The following is a 27,006-nucleotide window of genomic DNA, read 5'->3' on the forward strand; positions in this document are numbered from 1 at the left end:
TGTTGCAGAACTTGTGATCCTTAAATATTAAGCTATTAACTCTACATGAGGCTTTGATGGTTATAATGCAACATGCAATATTTGCTTCCATACATAAGAAACTGTATTAAAACAGTTTCCACTTGTTCGGAGCAGTGCACTTCATTATTGAGAACTTTTTGCTGTTTTTTCCGGTGCAGTGCCTTTTAGAGGAATGGACCTGAGAGTAGGCTGCCTTTTGTGCATAGTATTCATTGCCCTGAAGTGGAATTTAATAATGTAGAAAACATGTTGATGTTGTAAGCAACCATATAAAAGAAATTTTCTGTATGATTTCTTAAATTGAAATGAATACACCAGCTCTGGAGCTGTATTTGTTTATAAATGCAAGACCTGCCACAGCACATTTGAATTTCAGTGTCTTTAATTTCTAGAAACATTGATAGAACAATATGAATAATAATGTAATCGCAAAGTGTCTGACATATGGAATTCAAAGTATACTTAACAAAATATTGTATGGAGTCAAGATATTTTAGTAGAGATTTTTATATTCTTAAAAAATTCATGTTTTTACTTTCAAAAGTTAATGCTTATTATTATGTTCCTACTTGAACAGATTCTAACATGAGGACTTTATTTTCCTTTAATTTTCTTTCCTTTTTTTTCCTTTCTTTTGACAGCAAAATTCAAACTAATTTACTTTTCAACATTTATTTTGGGGTTAGGGCTTTGATTTTGTTCTTCATGGGGTGGAGCTGACAGAGTTTGTGTACATTAACAGCAAGTTATCCATTTAAGTTTCTGCTAACAGTGGGAAACATGGCAATAAAATGAAATATAGCAATGGATAAAATAAGATTGTTAACTCTAGGGATTCTTGTATTTTTTCCATGTTTTCCTTCTATACACAGACTCTGTCCTTTTTAGGTTTTGTTTCCGTATTCCTGTGAAAATAAATCATATATACACATATATACGTACACACGTATTTATACACACACATGTATATATACACAAATACGGTTTTTTTAATCCTATGTAGATATAGATATACCTATATCCTAGATATATAAGGATAAAAAATCATGACCTAATAACCATGTGTATGTCCTTGCTTACTGCCCTAATGGAATGAGCATCAGTGACTTACTAAAAACAATAATACATCATGATACACTGATGCATGTGGATATGCTGCTCTATTGCTACAGGCAATGAAACACCAACAGCTAAAACTATGAATGCTCTCCAGTATTTCTGGCAGAGCTTGTGATGGGTTGTACTGGTTTTCTGTGAGCAATGGTGTTCTCATTATTGTAAACACTTATTTTCTGGGGAAAATGTTATTGTAGGAACAAAACTCAGCGTACAAGGTCTTGTGAAGGTTGTTTAAATGGACAAAATGTCTATTATAGAAGACGGTATGGAAACAAATAAATTCAAAGAAACAAAATAGAGATTTTTACAATTAAGCATTCTGCACAGTATATGCTGCTCTTAAGTGAGTGTTATTATAAAGGGGTTTTTGGTATTATTACAACAGATGGTGGCTGCTAGTCAGGAACTAGTGAATATAACTTCAAGAATAAAGTTTTGTATGTGTTTTCCATTTACATTTTTCATACAATACTGTGACATCATTCTATACTCTTCTTTTTGGTCAGCAATAGGTTCATGTCTATGTGCATTAGGCTGTGGAATTAGATTTGTGGTAATGAGTTTACAGTTTTTTTACTTTCTGATCATCTCGTCCCTCATCCAACCGCTTTCAGGCCTCTCTTGCACAGAGAGATTTCAAGGCAGCCTACAATAAACTGGTGTCTCCTGTCTGTTAAATTTCAGACACAGTTCAATGCCACACTACTTTAGTCCCCTAGAAGGACGACAGCTATGAGGCTACTAGGGGATTCTGACCATGGTGAAACCCTTGCAGCAGAAATAACACCCTCCAGCCAGAATGCTGGTTTTAGTAAGGTATAGGAACTGCTGGTGCACTGCTGTCTCACAGTGCACCACTCGTGTGCTGTACAGTTGGTAGTTATTGCAAACGTTAACTAGTAAGCCAGAAATACTAACCAGCACATCCGAGAGACAGGGGTGAATTCTACCACATGTCTGCCTTAGGAACTGCCACTGTCTGTCGCCAGATGTGAGCCTAAAAAAAATGAAAATAATTTTATGAAGTGAGCTAGTAAGGTACTGAGACGCACTTGTTTTCACAGAAATGGAGGACGCTGTGGTGGTGCCCAAGGCACTAGAAGAGCTAAAGACAGAAAAGGATTATAATTAAAATAGCGTTGTTGTATATGTTGCTAATATGGTTGTAGTATGGAACATAGCAAAGAAGCAGCTGTGCTGTTATGATCCCTGAATATTCTGCAGTTGCATTTGAAGAAGAAATAGCTATAAAAAATGAAACATAGGCACTAAGATAGTCAGTAGGGATCATTTCTGTAAACCAGGATTTTTTAGTCAGGCAGTGCTTAAGTACAACCACATAAATTCCTCTGAAAAATGTCAAGTCATAATGTCAGTGAATGTACCAGGCAGAAAAAATGTTGAAATTACAGAGAAAAACCTTTGTGGGTAATAAAATCAGGATAATAGGCCCTGAATGGCAAAAAGAATAACAAAAAAGAAATGGTGTAAATTCTTGTCCTTCAGCAAAGAGAGGTTTTTGAAGAAAGAATGAACACTTCAGATAAGTAGGGGGAGTGTTATTTGTCAGATGGGAGGTAACTCGTGATTTCAGTTATGTGGTTATGGTATTTAAGCCTATCAGTTGGTGAGGAAAAAGTGGCAGGTTGCAAGGACATTCCTTGAACAATATCAGTCCTAGCTGTTCTGCAACAGGCACTTCCTGGGTTAGAGTCTGTTTTTTCATTGAGTCACTAATTGTTGCAATATTTGTTTTGTTTCATTTTGCTTTCTTTTAGATAACTGTAGTGACTTGAATTCAGAACTGCAAAGAGTGCTGACAGGTCTGGAAAATGTTGTCTGCGGGAGGAAGAAAAGCAGCTGCAGTTTATCGGTAGCAGAAGTGGATAGACATATTGAACAACTCACTACCGCCAGCGAACATTGTGATTTAGCCATTAAGGTAACGGTAACATTAGGTTCTAAATGCAGTGTGTACATGGCCTGAGACACCTGATCACATTCTGTAGTAATAGCACTTTACTTCCAAAGGTGTCAGAGTACTTCAGAGAAATCAACTCCAGCTCACAGTGTGTGTTGGGTAAGCAGTAGAACGCCCGTTTTACACTCAATTCTCCAAGGCACAGAGGGAGCTGCTAATAGACTTTCAATCTCAAATGAGAAATGTATTTGTCTTATGCTCATTTCAGAGATAAGAAAAACAGGGACACTCAGCAGTTCATTTACTTACTGAAGGTTATCCAGCAAACAAGTTGTCACTTGCCCAAGGTCACACAGCTCGTCATTGACTGGTAACTGAAAACACAATGTGTAATACTTGCTAAAATTTGAAGATAAAATGCCATAAGCTATACGTTAAGTTGTGACTTTGCTGTCTTAAAATATGAAGCTAGTATTTAACACAAAGCATGTGTGGTATGTTAGTTCTAATGAGACAAGCCACACAGGAGCAACTAATTCAACTGATACTTAGATGTCTTGGTTTTATTGTGCATGTAACACAACAAGAAGAGGGATGCCTGACAGCACATGTAATGAAGGGATTGCAATTCAGAACCTGAGAGCAAGGGAACCGTGGCGTATCTTACTATATACAGGGAAAGAGCTGAACAAGTTTTTTGTGTCAGAAGGAAAGGCGTCAGTGACTCATCTATGTAAGAAAAAATATATTGACAATTTGCTCTTGACGTGGAGAGGTCTGTGACCATTCTAGGTGGCTGAGACAGCCCTTCAGCGTACTACTGGGAAAGTTCCCCTCTCTCCTTGGTAGTGCCTGGGGAATATAATGGCCTATAAAGACGTTAATGTTGAGTAGTAGTTTGAAGAATGTGGGTATATTTGAGAGAGAGAGAGACTGACTTCTGGGTCTCTTGGGAACGATCTTAAAGCAGTTTATTTGAGTATCTCAGAGGATTAGGATCAATACTTTGAATGTTACCCAGTATTATCTGGAGTTTTAGGGTGTTCTCAGAAGCCAGTATTCACCAAGAGAGAGATTGTGGATCCTGGAAAACAGGGAGAGATTGGTTTGTGTGAGGTCCACAGAGGTCTCTGAAGTGAGATGAGATGAAAACTTCTGCAGGAGGTGGATTCAACAAAATGTCAAAATAGCTGCCATAAGCTTAATTCTCAAACTTTTTATTTTAACCCCATTATTTAGTATTGGTTCAAATTAACTACAATCAAACTTGTATAATTATAAGTAACTGTCAGCAGCTTCTTCCTGATTCAAAATGCAGGCCTTTTATTTTCATGTGATCTCTACTGGCTAGCCATTTCTGGGGAAAGCTTTTCCCCTCTGCCTGTGCTGTAGAGCCTGGGATTGTTTGCGTTTGACAAGTGATAGCATGCAAAGTTTATTAACCTTTCAGGAAGATAGGAATCTCTCTGACATGCTCCGATTATGCGCTAGGGAAGAGTGTCACCAATGTGTTTAATATTGCAAAACCTACGTGTAGAGCCCCTCTCCACAATTCCACCCATGGCTGCAGGTCATTTCTCCTTTCCTGCTTCCTCAGACAGAGAACTGAGAGATTTTTAAGACAGGTGGAATCATGAACGGAAACCTGAAATACTCTGATTGTCTTTTGCTTTGACTGTTGGCTTTTTTCTTCCCCAGTGGACTAATGCATTTAAATGTTTTGAATCCTTCTGCTTTGATGGTTAAATTTCACTGGGTTTCTTTTAATGCTGTTGCTGGCAAATATTTTTTTTTTGCTTCTTTTATACAAATCATGTGACCCTAGCTAGCTCAATTGTTTCTGTCCCACAAAGAATGAAAAGATCTTGAAATGAGATTTATCAGATTGTCTGATAAACTGAACAGTTACAAAACTATCCTTTGTTTAAGAAAATTTCCAGAGGGTAGGCTGGTTGGTGCTTCGTATATTTTGAAGAGAAATAACTATCAGTAACAGACACCTACCACTAAAACTCTGCCAATTAAAAAAAGATGTAAATATTTCCAAACATGAACCATTTAGAACATGAGAACAGCTGCAGTGGGTCAGACCAAAAGTCCATCTGTCTAGTGGCAGATGGCCAGTGGAAAGACTGCATCAAAAAGGACATGCATAGTATGTCCTTCCTCTCCTTCCTTCAGAAACACATCTAGCAAGATGGATTTAGGAACTTCTTGAGCCAGAGTTGATGTCTTTGTATTTAATAGTCATGGGTGGAATTTTCTTCCATGTTTGTATCTAATGTATTTTTCAACCCATCTAAGTTTTTGGCTTCCATAATAAGGAAGGTAGGAATAAATTCTGGTAGGAATAAATTCTACGGTTGAGTTATGCCTTGTGAAAAAGTGCTGCTTTTTGCTTCTTTTAAACCTGATACTTGCTGATTTCATCTGATATCGTGTCTGTAACACAACACCTCTTGTAAGGAATCTAGGGCAGAGAGTACTGATGGCAATGTCAGAGACAAGACTGGAACTACCATGATATGATATCCTGCCCTGTGCTCGGAACAGTACATTGCAATTCAATCCTGTAATCTGTGAAATTATACCTGAATTTATCTGCTGTGCAGCAGCGTGGCGGATAAAACTTTGCTAATATTGCTTAGAAGAAAAATAAACAACACGTTAGTTTGCATAGATATATCCATGTACAATATTTATGTTTTATTTACCATAGAGGTTGGTAGCGTGTTGGTTGTCAAACCAGAGAATAGTGGTAATGGTTTAGTCAGCAAAAGGATATTGATCACGTCAAAATGAAGGAGCATAGAACCAAGCAGAAAGGTCCCTGAGCTTTGTTAAAGACCTTGTATAGGGCAGCCCTTAGTAGGACTGTCAGACCCACGCTGATGCTGCTACTGCCTGACCTTTGTACTTGTGTGGGCAGATGGTAGCAATGGAGTCTGGAGAAGCAGTAGCAGTGTCTCTGTCTGAAGATACCTCCATGGTGTCGAGCCACTGCTGCTGCTTCCTCATGACAGTCCTTCCTCTTTCGGTGTTGCTCCAGGCTGATCACCCCCAGTCGTGCTCTAAGGAGGAGAAGAGGCTTGGGAAAGGGAGGGGTGAAAAAATAACAACACTAGGAACATGGGGAGTAAGGAGGAAGGAGGCAGCAGCAGAACTTGGCATTAGAGGGGTGAGGAAACAGCAGGGGAAGTGCGTGAAAGAGGAGAGGAGTTTGGGGGAAAAGGAGAGGAGAAGACAGCCACGAAGAGGCACTATTTAAAATAAAGCTGGCATCATCAAGAGAGAATGCTCCTGCCATTACAGAGCTTTTCTTCACATTGTAAGATTGACCGCCCTATGCTTATTCAGAACCTGAACTCATCCTCATGTTGTGTTGAAATAACTTACCTCTCAGACTATATTACCTTATAGTCTGAGACCCATAGGTCCAAGTGAAACTAGTGTAAGGGAGAGCGGCGGCTTCTTTCATCTTACAGAGATGTTGCAAGACATTGCTCTTTAGAAAAGTAATTTAAGCTTACTACCAAATATGTAAGCAGAATTACAGTGTAGATACTCGGTCAATGGATTTTTTTATTTATGACTCTAAACGTATTGCAGTTTTATGGAAGAAAGACATGAAATACGATTTAAAAGGATAAATTGAACCTGATTGCAAAAGTTTTGTCCCTGCTTCTTCCGTAGAAGTGTCTTGAACTAGTTGTTAAAAATAGTTTTTTTCCTTTTGTATGAGTGTCTTTTCTTCCTCGCTAAGGAGACTTGCTGTAGCCGAGATTTATTCTTTGAGATTAATGTATTGATAACAATAAATAACCGACTTCTCATTATAATGGACAAATAATAAAATTTCACTGATACCTCAGTGTCAGACAGTGCTGAAAACACTGGGAAGATTTCTTTCAGAAAAAAAGCAGAGTTGCATTTTCAGCTTGGTTTGTCATTTTCAGCTGTACTCTAGTTGGTTCTTTCAGTCCCTCCCAAATTAAGGACATAAACTTTGGTTATTAATTTTTGTTATATATAAAAATTAAGTCCTTTTGAATAAAACAACAAAGTAGACTATTTTTAACCTTGGTACGTGAGTTTTTTATCTTCCATATTAAAAGTATAGGCTTTAGCTATAACTTGTTCTTGGATTATCCAACAAAGTGAAACTTTCTAGGTTGCTAGTTACATCATATATCATTTATTTTCCATGTTTCTTCCTACCATATTAATGCAGACTCTTTCAGAGAGATTCAAAAACTTACAAGCAACAATTGGAGGGTTTTTGCTTGTTGCAAAGGTCTTTCGTGAGTGAAAAAACTTAACACAGGCGCCACATACGCTGTGCAGTAGAATCAGAACTGCACGTAGTTACCTGACACGTTGAGCGTTATGCTGTGTTTCGACACGTTGAATGACCAGTCTGACGATAAGTTTAGGCATGGCAGTATTCCCTTGCTCATGGTGTGTCCGTGTAGTTTAGTTTCACCCCGTGGAAGTAGCTGAATATCCTTCATGCTGAATAGTGCCTACAAGGCATTGTTCTGAGCAAGGGGATGGGGCCGGAAATGCTGATTGGCATTATATGTCGTTATATGGTATAATGTAAGCCTAGCCAAGGCCAGTTTTCTTTCTTTTATCTCTCTGTCACCTCTAGGAAAGAACATGCTCAGGGACATGGGAAAGAAGAGTCCTCTTTTTTTACTGTCCCACTTTTTTCCTTGCCCTTTTGTGGAGTTGGTCTAAAACTAAGAAAGGCCCCTTGCCACGCACATTCACAGGCTGCTACTTTCTGTCTGTTCCTCAGGCAGGGAAACAACAAGCGCAGCGCTCACCCGTGACAGGGAGTCATTAATTTGTTTTAAAATGTTCTGAGATGAAACTACTGGGATTACTGTCACTCATGGGTCGCACATGTTTTATTTGCCTATAAAACATCTCTCTGCTTTGGTGTTGATCAGTATGAAATATTTTAATAAAATGGCTGAACCGTCAAACAAAATAAGCAATAATTTTGCTTGATATTACTTGCCAAACAAAAGAAGCAAACGAATGGTGTTGTGGGGCTGGGCGTGTACATATAAGTATATATAGTTGCCTGTTATGCACTTCTGTCCTGTTACCCTTAGTCTTGTTGAATCATCTTTCTCTGCTTCTTTCTGGTTTTTGATGACTCTATTTTTGCAGACCGTAGAAGAGATTGAGGGTGTACTGGGACGTGACCTTTATCCAAATCTATCTGAAGAGAGATCTCGATGGGAGAAGGAGCTAGCTGGCTTGCGGGAAGAGAATGAGAGCCTCACGGCCATGCTGTGCAGCAAAGAGGAGGAGCTGAACAGGACCAAGGCCACCATGAATGCTATTCGTGAAGAAAGGGACAGACTGCGTAGAAGGGTAAGGCTGCTGCATAGATGATGGCTTCTTGTTCCTCCTAGCCCGTATAATTCTGTCACCAGAACAAGCTCCCTGTACTGGCTGTAAGGCTTTTTGTTTTCAAAACTGAGGTATACAAATTACAGAACTAGGACAAAACTGAACATAATTGAAAAAGAGTGCGTGATGAACAGCCAAGGTGTACAACAACCTGATGTCAGAAATCATGTGCTAACAGAAAACCTGATATTCATCTCCGAGGAAGCATATGTAACTTGTCTATAGAGAAAGCAGATGTTCATTTAGTGAATTTTCCTGTGAGGCATTTTTTTTTCCTGTAAACAACAAATATTTCTTTGTTTTTGATGGGAATTCAATTTGTGATTAGGAGAAAGAAAAAGAGCAGGACTCCTGTCAGTGTAATAATTCTCAGACCTGAACAATGAGTAGTCCCAGCCATGTCCTGCTTCCCTGTCTACATTTTATGATGCTGCAAGGTCAGATAAAGGCCTTGTGCTGTGTGTGGAGTCCGAAGTAAAAAAAACTGGAAATTTGTTCACAAAAAAGATGAAAGATCCAAGAGAAAGCGACCTCAATCTTTGTTACTTTTAAACTGTGTTAACTTTGTCCCTGTTAAATCTGCAGAGTTTTGGCTAGATATGAAATAATTTTGTTTTTAAAACAGGCAGTTTCAAGTTTGTGTTCAATTTGAGTGGCAATTTAGACCGCTGTATCTTGGTAAAATTCTTGCAAGTGTTGCTCTTTACCTACTGGCGGCAGATTGACCTTTTATGCAAATACTGTCTTTCTAAAACAACATTGTTCTGAAGTGATTGTGTCATTTTAGCATGAAGCTGTGTTGTGTGAGACCTCCAGTCTTCAGATACCGAGCCACAAATTATTTTTGCAAAACTCTCTAGCCTCTCTTAACACTAAAAAAAAGGTATGTGTGATAAGGGAAGAGTGGTAATCTGCTATCATATAAAACAAGACCACTTCAACTTTTCCTTCGTAAAATTTAGTTTTGTTATATACCGTAAGTGTAAGTTGTTTTCAGTCCTGAAGTTTTTGGACTGGTTTTGTAGTGACATTTCTTTTTAAACAGAGGCAGTACTGCCACTTGAGCTACAGAAGTAGTATTTATGCACTTGGTGAATTATTGCAGGATTGGGGGGAGGGGGCAAGCGGGCAGAGAATAGAAGCATGTGCTTGTGAAATTTGCTTACACAAATGCAGATTGACAGATGATACAGATGATACAGATCAATACTGGGATATCAAACAAGAAAGGATAGATTTAATAGAAAAAGATTTAAATTTTGAGAAGTATGGAATGCAAGTTAAGGTGCTTAAAGGATTGGTAACAAGAATTTATGCTGACAGCCAGGAGCTCCTCAGTTAAAAAACAGAAAAGGGGAGAGAATTGGTGTTTGTACCCTCAGGGATCAGCATGGCTCAGCTGTTGATGCATGGTGGCAAATTCAATCCTACAATGTACCACGTAAGTTATTTCCAGTAGAGATTGGAAAGACTGTGTAAAGAGTGGTGAGATCTGATCTGGAATGTTGTATGTAGGTCTTATCTCTTACGCTTGAAAAGGTTCAGTTTAAATTGGCAAAAAAAGATGTAGAAGATGGTCAGCTTACTTGGAGAAGTGACCTAAAGAGATTATCCTTTTCAACTTGGCAAAGCAAAATCTGAATTTTACAAGTGCTGGAGAAAGCAAGTAAGAATGGGAGCTAATGGCTGTTCAAACTTAGGGACAAAACTGGAGCAAGAACAGCTTAATATAAACCACTCGTGGCTATATTAGGCCAGAAATTAGACTATGAGGTGTCTAACAGACAAGAGGATTGTGGTTTTGAAGAAACAGTACGGAGTAAGGCTACTGACAAACTACTTTGAAAGTATTAAAGTTATGTTTGTATAATGAAATGTATGACATGTGGGGATACCTATTAAACCCAGGATAGTTACATTCTGCTTTTAATTGGCCCAGTTAATACAGCTTCATTAATTCTAGAGCTAGCCTTAGTATCTCTGCACAAAACTGTTATGTTTTTTGTCTGGCTGCCAGCAGTGGCAGAGGGTTGGATTAGATGATGAGGAAAATGCTGTTTAGTTCTGTGCATGCGGATACTGCTTGACCTGGTCAGTGTATATCCCCAGTGAACCAAGCATTTCTGGAGCCACGCCAATGCTGGCTATGTTACTGAACATTTCACAATTTCCTTAGTATAGGCAGGGCCTAGCACCAAAAGGATAGTGTGTTAATCATGCTGATCTAGTAGTTGCTGGCCTGTCTATTGGAACTGTTAGCAGGGGTGCTGCATGTGTTACTGATGTCTCTCTATTATGGAAGCATCTCTGGTGGAAGTAGAATTGAGGTCATCAACTTATTTCATGTAAGTGGCTAGAGCAATTGTCGGATGATAGCGGCGGTGGGACGTTACTGACCCGAATTGTGTTCAGACCACTGGTCTGCAGACGGTAGGTCTTGAATTGCTCTGTAGAGACTGTGAGCTGTCTTTCGTATACAGCAAGCCAGCTTAAATGGTCATTCTTCTTTAATTAAGGAAATTCTTCTTGGACAGATTGGGTAGATGTCTTGCCCAGTAGACAAAGGGTTAATGTTGCATTGGCACAGAGCATAACAAAATCAAGCAGCCTCTATACTCAGGCACAGCTGGCAGGTTTTTTTTTTGCAGTTGTTTTCATTTAGTTTGCACCTATAGAGGACTTTATTGAAATATGGTTTTTAATATCATCCTGAACTTGCAGAACAACTGCCCCCACCAGAGAAGTTTGTTCATGGCATATGACCCTGTTAGCAACACTATATAATTGTTGCACAGGAAACCATATTTGCATTTTAAATGTAACTTTGTGTCCATAGTTGCAACAAAATAAATGTTTTCTTTGACCTATTAAATATTTTCTGTATGCCACCTGAACGCAGAGTCACTTCAGATTATTTCCCTGGAGGGTGGGAAAGGAGATCCAACTAAAATTTAGTTATTATTCTTCTCAAATTAAATTGGGTGAAGCGAATAAGCTTGAGGTTGACCAGATCAATAGGTCTGTTACTTTAGACCAATGTCTGTAATCAAGCAGAGTGCTTTCAATACATTTTTCTCAGGCTTGTTGGAGATTTAATTTAATTAGGTATTTACTGTGCTCAGTTAACAGATTGAGCTGCTTTCTATAACAGTAGCTGAGGAACAACATACATATGGAGTTTGTTTCTCACAGGTCATTAGTAAATGAGGTAATCGCTTATTTCTATAGGGTGCCTGCAGTGTAGCAGCTAATTTCATAACGCAGAGCTTTATTTTACCTCTGTATGATATTGCTGTATTAAAAATAAAACCTATTGAAGTCTGGGCCAGTCAATGCCCTAGAAACTGCTTATGCATAGCTGACGATAATCCTGCATCCAGTAATACAGATAAGATGCTGGGGAACTTCTGTACTGGTTCATGGTATTAATATTATTATTACATGAGAATAAGGTTGTAATCAGGTCAGCACCATTTACAACTGCTATATGTAGTAACAGGCCTAAATAGTAGTAGAAAAAGTAATATTTGTGTTCTTACACAAAATCTCATATATCCACCAGGGAGTCAGATGAGCAGCACTGATACAGCATATAAACTCCATCATGACTGTAAAGTTAAGTTATGGGGTTTTTAATTACTGCCCATGAAAGTTGCCAGTAGTGCCTCAGCCCAGTCCCAAGCAGCCCGTTGGCCTAAGAAGCAGTGGGTGTGGGCAGTGTTCGGGCTTCCCTGAGGCTGTTGTGAAGAACGAAGTCTAAAGTGAAAAGGCGGTTCCAGCTCTGGAAATCTGTTAAGTCTGTTCTCTGCATAAGCCAAATGTCAACTTGTTCAGTTAATCAAATGCTTTTAGTTGTGAGGATTATTCTGCATCTGCTCCAAACTCAGCTGAATTCACCAAACTGACCAGAACAAAAACAGACTTAATATTTTAACTATCTTCAACTTAAGACCTTCATGAAAACATAATCTGCAGAGGAGTAGAAAAGCGCAATTTTAATGCGTGATCCCTCCAGCTGTCTAGATTGCCCCCACTCCACGAAACTTCGTTTAGCATGGGGGCTCTCCCGAAATACCTTGTTCTTGTGGGGAGTTGAAATTTACCCAAACCACAGTGGGAGTCAGATCCTTGGCCTCTCAGGCATTCTTGAGCCCACACTGTTCTCAGATGACACAAAACTGGCACAAGCTGCTCGTCTGTCCTTGTTTTGGCGTCATTTCTGCTGGGATCAGAAGGTATTGTTCCAGATTGCTAGAGAACACTGATATGTTATGGCCTTTAGAGATTATTGTCAGCTTGCACAGCTTAAAGTGATCCTTGAACTGTTCCGTCTCCTTGTCTCTTGGTGCGCACCAGAAACCTGAGGTAGCAGCCAAAAGCTGTTTCCATTCTCCGCCTCCTTCAGTTGCACGGTATTTGCTTATAGAATCATAGAATCATACAGGTTGGAAAAGACCTCTAAGATCATCGTGTCCAACCGTCAACGCAACACCACCATGCCCACTACACCATGTCCCTAAGGGCCTCATCTACACGTCTTTTAAATACCTCCAGGGATGGTGACTCCACCACTTCCCTGGGCAGCCTGTTCCAAGGCCTGACCACTCTTTCAGTAAAGAAATTTTTCCTAATGTTCAATCTAAACCTCCCTTGGCGCAACTTGAGGCCGTTTCCTCTCGTCCTATCGCTTGTTCCTTGGGAGAAGAGACCAACACCCACCTCACTACAACCTCCTTTCAGGTAGTTGTAGAGCGCGATGAGGTCTCCCCTCAGCCTCCTCTTCTCCAGGCTAAATAACCCCAGTTCCCTCAGCCGCTCCTCATAAGACTTGTGCTCCAGGCCCTTCACCAGCTTCGTTGCCCTCCTCTGGACACGCTCCAGCACCTCCATGTCCTTCTTGTAGTGAGGGGCCCAAAACTGAACACAGTATTCGAGGTGCGGCCTCACCAGTGCCGAGTACAGGGGCACGATCACCTCCCTACTCCTGCTGGCCACACTATTTCTGATACAGGCCAGGATGCCGTTGGCCTTCTTGGCCACCTGGGCACACTGCCGGCTCGTGTTCAGCCGGCTGTCAGTCAGCACCCCCAGGTCCTTTTCCTGTGAGCAGCTTTCCAGCCACTCTTCCCCAAGCCTGTAGCGTTGCCTGGGGTTGTTGTGGCCGAAGTGCAGGACCCGGCACTTGGCCTTGTTGAACCTCATACAATTGGCCTCGGCCCATCGATCCAGCCTGTCCAGGTCTGTCTGCAGAGCCTTCCTACCCTCGAGCAGATCAACGCTCCCACCCAGCTTGGTGTCACCTGCAAACTTACTGAGGGAGCACTCGATCCCCTCGTCCAGATCATTGATGAAGATATTGAACAGGACCGGCCCCAGTACTGAGCCCTGGGGAACACCGCTCGTGACCGGCCGCCAACTGGATTTAACTCCGTTGACCACAACTCTCTGGGCTCGGCCGTCCAGCCAGTTTTTTACCCAGCGAAGAGTGTACCTGTCTAAGCCGTGAGCCGCCAGCTTCTCTAGGAGAATGCTGTGGGAGACAGTGTCAAAGGCCTTACTGAAGTCCAAGTAGACCACATCCACAGCCTTTCCCTCATCCACTAGCCGGGTCACCTGGTCATAGAAGGAGATCAGGTTGGTCAAGCAGGACCTGCCTTCCATGAACCCCTGCTGGCTGGGCCTGATCCCCTGGTTGTCCCGGACATGGCTCGTGAGCACCCTCAAAACCAACCGCTCCATGATCTTCCCCGGCACCGAGGTCAGACTGACCGGCCTGTAGTTCCCCGGACCCTCCCTCCGGCCCTTCTTGTAGATGGGCGTCACATTGGCAAGCCTCCAGTCGTCCGGGACCTCCCCTGTTAACCAGGACTGCTGGTAAATGATGGAGAGCGGCTCGGCAAGCTCCTCCGCCAGCTCCCTCAGTACCCTCGGGTGGATCCCATCCGGCCCCATAGACTTGTGAACGTCCAGGTGGCCTAGCAGGTCATGAACTTCATCCTCTTGAATTATGGGGGGTTTATCCTGCTCGTCGTCCCTGTCTTCCAGCTCAGGGGGCAGCAGCATCTCCACTTAGCTGTTAACGAACTAGAGCTTTGCTTCTGTTTCCAAGCTTGTATGCAAATGCTCAGTGATAAAGCTGAAATTAAATGAGAAAAAGCCTGAGACAGGCTTACTGCCCTCTCTTGTGTTTGTTTCCACTGTGTGCTAGCCTGGATCGGAACACTTCAGTGTGCTCGGAGCTTGTAGGCAATCCATCCTCCCATGTCACATCCTGCCATGTCCTTGGTTTTCATTGCTTTGCATCCTTTATAGAGGTGCAGCACCCAGATCTTTCTGCATGGAGCTCTGCATGAGGGACTTTGTCTGAAAGGTGTCAAAAGCAGAGGAGTGCTTGCTTGGTAACATATTTGCATCACCCAGTGCACTGTAGCCTCTCCTGCTACTTAAAAAAGCCGTGTGTATAAACCTTAGTAGGATACCTGTTCTCCCATAGCCTGTGGTGTCTGTGTTGTTCCCTCTCTCCGTTCCTCAAAGTAATTATTCAAACTGCAGATTTTCAGATTGGCCAGAGCAGTAGTGCTCCTAGTGACAGTTAAGTTCTAACATATTCCTTGAAAGTAGACATCTTTGCAGAGGAGGGAGATTCTGTAAATGCCTCCTTTGAACTGATCAGTGCAGGTCTAAGCTCATTCAGCTCCAGAGAATTCATTGAGGAGATGGCCCTTATAAATACCAGGAAAGACTTCTTTACCATACTCAGTCAACCACAACAGATGACCTGTAGGAAATCAGACCTTGTTAGCTCTGGTGCTCGCAATTTAAGAGGGGTTGAAAATTATCTGGCTGAAAATAATCACCACTAGGCCTGACTGAAAGGTTAGGGGTGCTTTAGGCTGGGAAGGGCCCTCACCACTCAGAGCAGCTTGAATTGTCACACCGGTATTTCATTTTCCATCCTACCCGCCACGGATTTGCAGTATGCATGGATAAATTAGAAAGCGGGAGAGGTATATACACTTCCTGTGGTTTGTTGTACTTCAACAAACCTCTGTATAACACGGAAAAAAATTTGAAGCAGTATTAAAATGCTGGGAAAAAAATGTTACTATTTGAAGGGTTCAAAGATACTGCATGATGACACAGGTCACAAGTAGGGTAGAAAGAAAAGAATCACAGGCATGCCCTGTATTTGAAAATGGTTTAGGAACAAAAGCAGCAGGTGTCCTTTGAATGTGGAAATCAGTTACAAAACCAGGCAGTTTCTAGCTGTGTTTTTTTTATTTAGGATATGTTAACAAATCATGTAGTTGTGAGTATGCATGTGTAAAATACAAAGAGTAAAAACATGTTTCTTAGATTCATGATTATAGATAATGAGCATATTCCACCAAAATATTTTCTATAACCCCCTATACATTTCTGCAAACATGTCCATGATGCCTCTTAATAACTTAGGAAGTCTTTCGTAAATCCAACATTACTGTAGCGTGTCAGCCCCTTTTCTCTTCTATCCTTGCTGTCTTTTTATTTAGTTCTTAAGGTACCCATGAGAAATTATGCTTTATTTTTCTCTATGTCCTACTCCAATTCTCAGCATTCAAAGCAAAAAATTAGAAATGCAGCTAAACAATTTGTTCATATTGCTAAACATCAAATATTAATAAATAAAATTTCCAGTTATTTACGTTTATATTAATAACTTGAGAACGTCTGTTTGCACCTGACTTACCTTGGTATCGAGGCTGTCCGTTGCCCTGAAGCCTAATGGCTCTGTTGCTTTCTGTCTTACTTAATGCCCCTGCTCCTGCTCTTTCCAAGGTTCCAGCACTTCTTTACTTCTGTAATTCTTTGGACTTCCTCCAGCTGTTTAGAAGATCTTTGCGCTTTCCTTTTTTTGAGGGTGGATTTCACAGATGTTTCCCTGGATTTCTCCTTTTTTCCTCTGTTCTTACCACCCCTTTTTTTTCTGATCATATAATTAGATCTGCCTGTTGGCCACTTTCCATCTCAATTTAGAGTTTTAGAACCTTATGGCAATTTTTATATCCTTCTGGATGTTTTCCGTCTTTAAACTTTCTTTAAATCTTTCTTTAAATCCTTCCTTGTTATTCCTCCCTAACTCACAAATCCATGCTTTCCTGTCTTTCAGTGGAACTTTTTTGGTTTTGTTTCTTTACTTGTCTTCACCTGTCGGATTTTGCCAATTTTGACATCCATTTTCGGTAAGATCTGTGCTTTCTCTCTCTCCCGTTTCCAAGTGTTTATTATATGTGCAGTACTGCAATTACCTTCATTCTACTAATAAACATAACCTTCAGAATAATTTATATTACATTGGTAACGATACTTAAGACTGGTAGAAGTATTGAGCAGGGGTGGTCAGACAATTTTTAATCATACTTTTTAAACCAGACTTTTCATAACTCATGCATTCACCAATCCAGAGAAGAAACTGGCTCTTCTGAACTCTTTTTCTCTTGATTCCTGTTCTTTGGTCTTCCTTTATTTTTCCTGTAGAATTACTACTAGTGTGGGAGAAGTACTTTCTGAGGAGATGGTGCATACTGCCCTATTTATGGTGGAGGTCTTGGTGACCAGAAATAGTTACCTAAGCTGTCTCAGGGCAGTCTGGTGGGTGGGCAACCCAGTCATGAGATTGTAGCTTGGTGAATGTGTGAATTGTGAGATTGGTGATTTTACAAGTCAGACAAACTTGCCCTGTTATCCTGCTCAGAATTACCATCTGGTACTTAGCATTGCTAAAGTTAGTGCAGTTATTTATAGCAATTAATTCCGCGTGTAATTTCTCAAATGAAGGCCTGAATCAGTAAATACATCAAGAAGCATGAATAAGCAGACAGTTTCTTTAAGTTGTGGTTGCTTCTATGATACCGTATTAAAGCAGTGACTTGCATAGATTGATAACTGTGCTGTTCTCTGAGTTTTCTTTTATAAATGCTTTCCTGAGCAAAGCTTTGCCTGGCTACAGTCTTAGCTGTGTTCATTTTTCTTTCTGTTGCTGTTTTACAGATCCTTAAGAATAATTGCATTTGTAATTGTAGCCAATAGTCGCTGCTCAATAATAAAACATAGACTAAAGGAAACCTATCTGCATTAAAGTTTTATATAATATTGTCCTTACATAAGGTGGTTTTAAACTTTGGAGTCAATGAATGGTTAGCATTTTAAGCAACTTTAACACCCTGTTTCCTGGTTGCCCTCTAAGTTTAGAATGTTACTTGCTTTTGGACTGAAATCTTCCAGGACTAACTTCTGGGCATAGGTGAATATTTTAGCAATTTTGAAGTCCGATGTTGAGGCAGGGATTTGATTTTATGAAGAATACATCCCTGGTGGTTTTCCTGTTTGTTTGCTTTTAAACAATGCTGTAACTTAAGCACTTGGGGAATTTAGTTTGGAACAGCCCAGGTTAAAAGAAATAGTAATAAACGTGATTTTGATTTAATGAAGTTTTGGGGTTGCTTTTTTTTTTTTCAGTGTTTATGCCACAGTACAAATCCTATCTGCACTGGCATTCAACATCTGCAAGCAGAAACATGCATATATGGTTTATTTCGGTTTTATGCATATCAGCAGGCTGAAATGATTGGTTTGCATCAGTAGAGCACTTCTGTCCTTAAGGTTTGCATTAGTGCAGCTGTACCCATGTTGAAATGATATCTGTCGGTATGAACAAAGGAGGCCTCAGCTGCAAATATGTAGAAGATACATGCTATGAATGTGCACTTTATACACTCTGCTCAGTTAACTTCATGATGTAATTACAGTTAAGATGTGTAATTCTGTGTAATATGGCAAGCATATTTTTCAGCAAGTTACTTTAAACATTGGGGATTTGATTTGAGGTTTGGTGTACTTTATCTTTTTTTTAACAGAGAGACGGGTAGAGTTTGGATTCATTTTGTTTAAGGTGTAGCCCTCCTCCACGACTGACTGAATAGGGAAGTTATGAGTGCAGTTAGCCTTTATGTTCTCTTATTGTTGCCACCTAGAGCTTTTTATTAGTAACATGCAGTTGTTCTGCTCTGTTATGTAAAACACACGGGCTTTTTTCTTTTTTGTAATTTCCACATACTTAAAAATTCTGTTATTTTGACAGTAAGTCCTCAGGGAACCTGACCTTCAGTTTGTATAAGACTGGGGGAGAGGCAGGGGTACTCTTCAGAGAAGTAGCAGCAGACTGTAGGGGGTCGTAGGAGGCATAAGATACTACTTTGGTGACTGGAGAGAGTTCCAGCTTGAACTCTTCCCTCAGTGCAGTAGGTTGAAGGGATCTGTATATGTTGTGCAGAGAGCATGCAGTCTGCCGCTTCTTCAAGAGAAGAAGAGATTGCTAAAGCATGGACCATGCACTTGGTAAGCCTATAGCTGAAGAAAGCCTAAGCAACTTTAATTTTGATATTTTTTGACTAAGGAATTTCAGCTTGCTTAATCAGTTCTTTGTTTAAATGTATTGTATTTAGTATAAAATCCCACCTTGTTTTAGAGAATAGGAATCAGAGTTGCATTTCATGCTACAGGGGGATATCAAATGGACTGAACTTTCATTTCACTGAACTTCTGGTAAAATTTCACGAGTTCTGTTTTGCAGCTAGACTGTTCCAACAAAATCAGCATAGAAACTTACGTATTAAAGTAAACACTCTATATTCCGATGGTTTCCTCCCCCTTCTCTCATCTCACACTCTGTTTGAGATTCTCTGGGAAAAATGAGCTCTGTCACTTTACCTTGTGGCATAATTGTTGTGTTAAACAGACCATTTATTCTTTGTCTGTTAAGAATTATTCCAAGGTAAACACTATTATCTTTAGCTCAGCTATAGTTTGGCTCCTGCAGACTTTTTTTTTTTACCCTTTAGTCCTGAAAATCTTTTGACGTCAGTTCTACAAGTATCTGATGTGTTAAGAGGACCGTGCAGTGTTTGCAGTGTATGTTTACAGAGAGCTGCTGCAGGCTGTTAGTTGGGTACTTTGCTGGTATTTTCTTGTCTGTACATTACTCACTATATGGTAGCTTTACTTAACTGTAATTTTGAAAACACAATTAACGTTTGAATTTCTTTGACCTTTAAATATGACAAAGTCGTCCTTTGATATATTTATGTCAAGAGTTTTTTCAACACTGGAGCTTTCCATTAACAGCAGCATCTTCATTTGTTTTGTTTAGGCATCATAATCTTAGGCTGGAGCATTAGCTTCACCCCAGAGAGAATAATTTCTATACATATAGTACAGCTGTACTGAAGGGGTTATATAAAACAACCTGAAACCTTGAGCAATTACTTTACAGTATTACATTTGCATATTTCCACATTGCAAATAGTTTTAAAAATTGGCAACAATGGAATTTTAAAACAACCTCCATTCATCTGCTCCCCACATGAAAACTTTGCTGCCACCACAGGACAAAATGCAACTTTTATGCTCAAGCCAGAAGCAATTAGGCTTGGCTAGACAATGAGAAGATCTCCAAACTATTTAAACCGTAAAAGTGGAAAAAACAGAACGTTATGTTTTATTGTAGGTTCGGGAACTGCAGACACGTTTGCAAAGCGTGCAGGCAACAGGCCCATCCAGCCCAAGTCGTCTCACTTCTGCCAATCGACCCATTAACCCCAGCACGGGAGAGCTGAGCACAAGCAGCAGTAGCAATGACATTCCCATAGCCAAGGTGAGCTATTGTGTGTTTGCAGTAACGCTTCTCATTATCTGGGAGAAGCGGGCTTCATTTTGCACAGCAGCTGTGCAAGCAGCTGGGATTAACTGGGAGATATCTAGAATCCCCGGAGAGTTTTCCAGGGTCCTGAGCAGGCCCATGAACTTGAGCTGCGGAAAGGAATGAAGCGCTAATGGTTGTAATTCTCTCAGTTACAACACAGGTGTCAAATTTACAGTAGTTTACTTCAGGTTTGCAAGTGTAGCTAGTGAACAAATGCGTTTTGTGTAATCTTTATGGAGTGTGGGTTCCTGCATAACCTGTGCAGCATTCTGACTTACAGATTGCTGAAAGAGTGAAGTTGTCAAAGACAAGATCAGAGTCTTCATCATCTGATAGACCTGTCTTAGGATCAGAAATCAGCAGCATAGGGGTAAGGACTAATAATTATGTGCGTGCATGATGCCTTCTGAAGATGACCTGTTCCATTAAAAGCACCATTGTTTTCTTATCAAATCAATAAATGAGCTAACTGAAAATACTTTAAAAGTTATTTTGAGAAAAATATTTCAACAGAGAATATTTCACCCAATATTAAGATCTCATTTTCTCATAACTGGTGGCTAGAAATCAGTCTCCTAGTGACTTTAAGAGGATAATTTTGGAGTCAATTCCTCCAAAATACTATTCTTCAAGAAAAGACTGTTGAGTTGTATTTCACAACTTCCAATCGACAGAGAACTGGATTCTGCTTTGTAATGCCAATGTAAATCCATAACGCTGTTGTTACTGTGTTAATATTTGTTTCACTGAAGAACTTGGCTCTGACCTTTTGCTAAGCTTTCAAGAAAGTAAATAACTTCCATATTAGGCTTTTTAAATGTATGATGAAATAGGGGGTTCCACCCTTTGGTTAGTAGAATTTTAAATCAAAATAGCTTCTTAAAGTGGAAACACATAAATGTTCCATTCAATGTAAAATTCATAGTAAAAACCGAATAATGAATACCTTGAAGAGAGTGCATGCAAGCATATGCAGCTTTCAATGCAGACTGCCCTGCGAGAGGAATCCAGTGGTTATCTATTTACAATAATCTATTAACTCCCCTGTGCAGGTGTCTAGTACTGTGGCTGAACATTTGGCACATTCCCTCCAAGACTGCTCAAACATCCAGGAAATCTTCCAGACTCTTTATTCACATGGATCTGCTATCTCTGAAAGTAAAATCCGAGAGTTTGAAGTGGAGACAGAGAGATTAAATAGGTAAGGTGAAAAGTTAGATATGCTTAAATGTGTTGTCTGCTATTAGCTTTGTTAAAGTTACTACCTTTTTATCCTTTTTGAACATTTCTTAGTTCAGTCCCAGCTCAACTGTGGCAGCTGCAGATAAACATGGAATGTAGATGATGAAGAGGAGATTGAATCGTATGCTAAGGATTGTTTCCATTAGTATGACAGTTTGGTCATGCATTATTAGATCAGGATGGCACCTTCACCTGTGACAATTTGCACTGTAGAGTGTCCTTCTCTATGGCTGACCAAGTAGACATGGCATCTTTGTTCATAAGACACATTACTGCTAAAAATAAGGATTGCCATGACTTATTCTCCATCATTTTGGCATTAGCTTGCTTTGTTTTGTCCTTGAAGAAACAGAATTATAGCATTAACTGTATCAATAAATGTACTGATAAATGGTGGTGTAGCATACATACTAGTAAATAGACTTCTATCTGTGGAGGAAAGATTGCAGCTTTCTGGTTGCAATTAAAATACTGCTGGTGTTATCCTTCAATAAGCTCTGTCAAAACCAATGCTTCGTGTCCTCTTTGGCACATAACATCAGGATCAGGAACGTGAGAATCATGTCTCAGCGTGTTTCCTTCCAAGTTCTCTCATCCCCACAGCTATCTCAAATTTAGTCTGATCAATACAATCTCTCCTTTTATTTGTAACTCATGTTTTTGTAATGCTGCAAAATGTGATACTTTTTTCCTTTGTTTTTCTTTTTTTTTCTTTTTTTTTTCTTTTTTCTGTGCACTGCACAGTTATGCTTTGACAACATGTATCCTTATAGGAGGTGTCAAAGAAGATCTAGGAGGTGAAGCATCTGAGAGTTCTGGAAGCTAGGAAAGTCAGGGCTTTATTCTGATCACTGAATAAATGGTGTACTAGCCCTTCTCCTCCTTCTTGTATTTGTTAAGAAGTCAGTGATTTTAGAGTTCTGGATGGCACTGATTTCTTATTAGCTACCTGTCCAAATTTTGAAATCATTTGCCTGTCTGTTTTCAGTGTATGTCCAACCCTTACGATTAGGCATGGTACATTGATGTGTACTGCAGTTATCAGCAGTGAGAATAAACAGTTAATACTGTTATTTGGAAGCCTCATTTTCAGATTCAGAGTTAACCTCATTGAGAAGAATATTACAATTAAGTTCTGATACGAGGTTCTCTTTGACTATTGGCAGAACTTTTGGATGTGTCGTTGCCTCATTGAAGCTTCATTCGTATTTTGGAAGTTACCTCTCTAATCACAACCAAAATACTGCTTCAAGTGAAGCAGTTATTCTGCATGTTCCAAAGAAAGGGGGCATTTATGCTGCTGCATGATCCCTACACACACCCACACACTGCAGTAATGAATATGCCACTTGAAACAAGAAGCAAATGTGGCAGCAGGAAGTGAGGAATGGAGGCAGAAGAATTAAGCAAAAAGTTAATATGAAGCTGCCCTACGCAGTCTTGTGGCTACAAAATAAGGGTGCAGCTTTCTGCTTGCTGCTGTTACACAGGCTGATGATAACATTTTATGGGAAGGAGAGGAGAAGGAGAAGAGGCTGTCCTAAGAGAAATTACTATCCTCTTGGCTCTTGATATGGGACACAGAACAGAGAGATTTTGCCATCTTCATTTAAAACCTTGTGTAGACCAAATGGTATTTGTTGTTTTAAATTATGATTGTTCTAGAGTTTTCAGGACAGTATCTGCAAGCTAAGCTTGAAGGTTGCAAATTACTTCCTTTTCTACAGCCGTATTGAGCACTTGAAATCCCAGAATGACTTGTTGACAATAACACTGGAAGAGTGCAAGAGCAATGCCGAGAGGATGAGCATGCTTGTTGGGAAGTACGAGTCCAATGCCACAGCCCTCAGGCTTGCATTGCAGTACAGGTATGTACCGACGCAGAGGGTATCTCAGCCAGAAAAATAGGGAAGGGGGGGCTTGATAGAAGTCTTTGAGAGCGAAATTGTTGGTGTGCCATAGTAATACTGTTTCTTTTTGTTTCCTTCCTGAAAAAACGCCCCTTTGGTTAAACTACTTGACAAACTACAGAACTGAAGTTATTGATACAAGTGTATTTCAACCCTAGTTCACCAGCAGTAGTGAACTCGATCTAATAGAAGTATACAGATTTATCTTTTCATTTTTAAATACTGAATTAACATTTGAATTAGGGGTTGTGTGTAGGCTCGAACTGTCTCTGCTGTATCTGGTCTTAAGTTACTGGTTCTCTGTATTAGGCTGGCACCTTTCACAAGACCAGTGGACCAAAGAGCAGTATTGTACTCCACGTAATTCAGAGTGACTTTATATTACATCAGTTGGAATTGTGGATGGATTGCTTGGTATTTGATTACAAGTATCTAAATTTGCTTTAAACTATATGTAAAAAGATGGTGTCATTTAATCTCCTTCAACTGGAACTAATTTGTAACAGGCAGTTCTGGTCTTAAGACAAATTGTGTGCTTTTTGAAGAATGTATTCTGCTACTATCAGCCTTGAGCAAATTACAAGGAAATGTAAATTGCAAACAGGTATATTAATGTATATATTTTCAGAAACATTAGAATGCAATTGGAATCAGTGACTCACAACAGTATTTAGAAGCTGTTGTGTTGTGAGGAGGAAAATCTTACAGCCAGGACAGTGCAACAAGTATTTTTCTTGTCTTGTCTTTTCTTCTTACTATACTTTGTATAGTATAGTTATATAGTGGAGTATAGAATACTGTATTATGTATAGTAAGAAGGCCTGAAAACAGTTTCTCAAAGAGATATGTCAACCACCATTTGTATTGTTGACTGTTTCAGACATGCTTCTGGAGCTTACATCACATCAGGTCATTCTCTTAATTACTTGAGGCCAACCTGGGATCATGATAAGGAAGGACAGACTGTTGAATGCTTGTGATAACTAGCATACGTGTGTTATGTCATCTAATATCCCTGCTCCTAGACAAGTAGTAGGGGATCATGCAGTTCATCAGCTACCTCTTTTTTTTGTTGCTGTTGCAGGTATTCTTCCCCTGTAAATTGCAGATACATTTTGTGTGATTTTTGTTTTCTGTGGTTTGTTTTCTCTTTCAGTGAACAGTGCATAGAAGCATATGAGCTGCTGTTGGCATTGGCAGAAAGTGAGCAGAGTCTCATTCTTGGGCAGTTCAGAGCTGCAGGTGTTGGTTCTGTTGGTAAGAAAGATGTCAATGAATCACTTTATTTAAATTTTTTTTTTGCATGTCAGCATTAGAGTTAGTTGTAACAATGAATCATCTCATGACCCATCACTTAAGAATGCTCTCCCGTCTTTTCTTGTTTTTAACTAATTAAATCATTTCACACACCCAAAAAAGAAAAAGAGAGACTGGAATTAAATCATAAAATTCACCAGCAATTTAAATTAACTTACGTATATTATCACAAGGGGATGCCTATTCTGGCAGTGGTGAGGCTTTACAGGCACGCAACTGTACAGAGTGGAATTATTAAACAATACTCATGAGCCTCTGTGGCTTAGGGCCACACAGCTGTGGTAACTGCAAGTACAGATTTTGTTTGAACCAGCAACACTGACTCCTCTAGAAGTTGAGTATAGTCTGTGAAAAACTGGGATTAAGACAATACAAAGGTAGTATTGAGTAGTTACCAAAAAACAAAAAAAAAGGCTCTCGTTTTTCATCCCACATTTTACCTTTGCTCTGAAATGTTAAAACATTCCGTCTTATGTTTTACTGTGTTGTCAGGGATATTAGCCTAAACGTTCTGGGGTCTTCTTATTTTGTGGATAGTTAATGTTGTGGCTAGGTGTTGTTGGTTTTTAATATGCTGCTCGCTAAGTAATGGAATGAGCCACTATCATAGGTATAGTTCAGAAGTGTTTGGAGCTGGGTGTTGCTGCTGGCTCCACTTTTCTGATAGAAAGAGGTGTTTACACAATGAACGATAATCTGGGTTTTATAGTCCCATTCCTTTTACTCATAGGAGAAGGTAGCCATAGTAATCTTTGAGTAGGAAGAAGGGGAACCTTCGGAGAGAGAAGAATAGCTCTTTGTGCTGTGCTGAGGCATAGTAACTGCCTGGTTGAGACAGTGTTACAGTGTTAGCTTCTCAGGAATCACCGAGATGTAAATGGAAAGCTTTTGGAGGCAGAGTGACCATCTGGCTTTAGAGCCACAGGACTGACATGGTCAGCCTCTTGCACTCAGCCCACAGTGGCTGCTAGCCATGCCCCTTATTTTGTATGTCTCCCAGTGCTAGAAGCAGGCCCTTGTGTACCTGTCTTGGCCTGTGCAGTATGTGCCATACACTAAACGTTAGAGTGGATGGCTGAGATTTTCATCCACCTTTCTTCTAGACTCTGGTCATTCCTTTCCACAATGTGCTAGGGAGCTTTCCCTGCTGGCAGAGATCAGTGGCCAGCAAAAGAGAATTTAGTCTTGGATTTTCTATTCTATTTCTATAGGTGGCAGAAATAAATCTTAGAAGGAAGAAATACTTTGGGTTTGAGTAGGATTTCATCTCACATGCATTTTATGAAAGAGTGCATAGTTTAGTTTTTATATAGGTGTCTGTCTACAGCTCTTAATTACGGTATTATCAGCTACAGCCCTGTGATAGAAATAGTGCCAATTTCCCATTACATAACACAGCTCAGAGGAAGTTGTGTTCGGTTTATGTATGTTTACTTCACCGTGAAATTTGATTAAAACACCTAGATAAAATAGCAGATTTTTGATTTGAAGATCAGACAAGTTTTATATCAACATCTCTGAGTGGAAAATTCATGGGGGTTGCTTCTGCATCACTTAGAGCTGAGCATATCCAGCTGCTCTTAACAGAACATTCTCCCTTCCTTTCTTCCAAGTTAATGTTATTTCTAGTGCACTCACTTCACTTAGCAAGTGTGAAGTATGGGTAATTGGTGTTTGACTCGAATAAGGACGAAATGAAAATCTGACATAGAGTAAACTGGGGGGATTTTATACTCTGACATCTTTGCATTGTATTTGGTAATGTATGAATATATTGTAGCTTTGTTCAGACTTTCAGTGTAGCCACAATGTGTCTTACTTTAATGACTTAACTCCAGCTGGAGTTAGGACTATGAGAATAATAACAGTGGTGGTTTCTGTCTTGCCTTTGCTGAAGGGATGGCTTACCAGCTGCATAGATGCTGCATAATCACTAGAAATTTTAGCAAATTAAAAAGCACCAGTGCTAGTTTTCTTTTGGTTTAGTATGCATGACTGTAAACTCTGAAAGGCTGCTTCTAAGCAGTAAGGCAGTTCTTCCAGCTGGAAAGGTAACCTGTAAGAAGGTGTTCTGTTAAACCATTAGGCTTGAGACAAAGGTGCTTGTGAGAAAAAGCACTGGAAATGACCACACTGTGAACCAGCACTGGACCGATTGGAGTAAGATTTGTAATTTAGGCTGAGGCTTTTCCAGTGTATTATTAGTTTGAGCATCCTAACCTAATCCTAATGCACAATGCACACCCTTACAAACAGACAAGCTAGTTAAGATAAAACATCACTTAAGACATGTACCTGGAGCTTGTGGC

General features: G+C 39.9%; 1 protein-coding gene across 1 annotated transcript in view; it reads left to right on the top strand.

Annotated features, from left to right (window-relative positions):
- The window catches only part of MCC (MCC regulator of Wnt signaling pathway), a 225,520-nt gene that overhangs the window by 167,731 nt on the left and 30,783 nt on the right, over positions 1 to 27,006 (top strand). Inside the window, exons 7-13 of the mRNA XM_075136679.1 lie at positions 2,919 to 3,082; positions 8,243 to 8,449; positions 20,034 to 20,180; positions 20,509 to 20,598; positions 21,281 to 21,429; positions 23,198 to 23,338; positions 24,537 to 24,637. Of these exons, the coding sequence (XP_074992780.1) occupies positions 2,919 to 3,082; positions 8,243 to 8,449; positions 20,034 to 20,180; positions 20,509 to 20,598; positions 21,281 to 21,429; positions 23,198 to 23,338; positions 24,537 to 24,637 (999 nt within the window). The remainder of the gene's footprint in view (positions 1 to 2,918; positions 3,083 to 8,242; positions 8,450 to 20,033; positions 20,181 to 20,508; positions 20,599 to 21,280; positions 21,430 to 23,197; positions 23,339 to 24,536; positions 24,638 to 27,006) is intronic.

Source organism: Calonectris borealis, chromosome Z (assembly GCF_964195595.1).
Source record: "Calonectris borealis chromosome Z, bCalBor7.hap1.2, whole genome shotgun sequence".
Taxonomy (NCBI): Eukaryota; Metazoa; Chordata; class Aves; order Procellariiformes; family Procellariidae; genus Calonectris; species Calonectris borealis.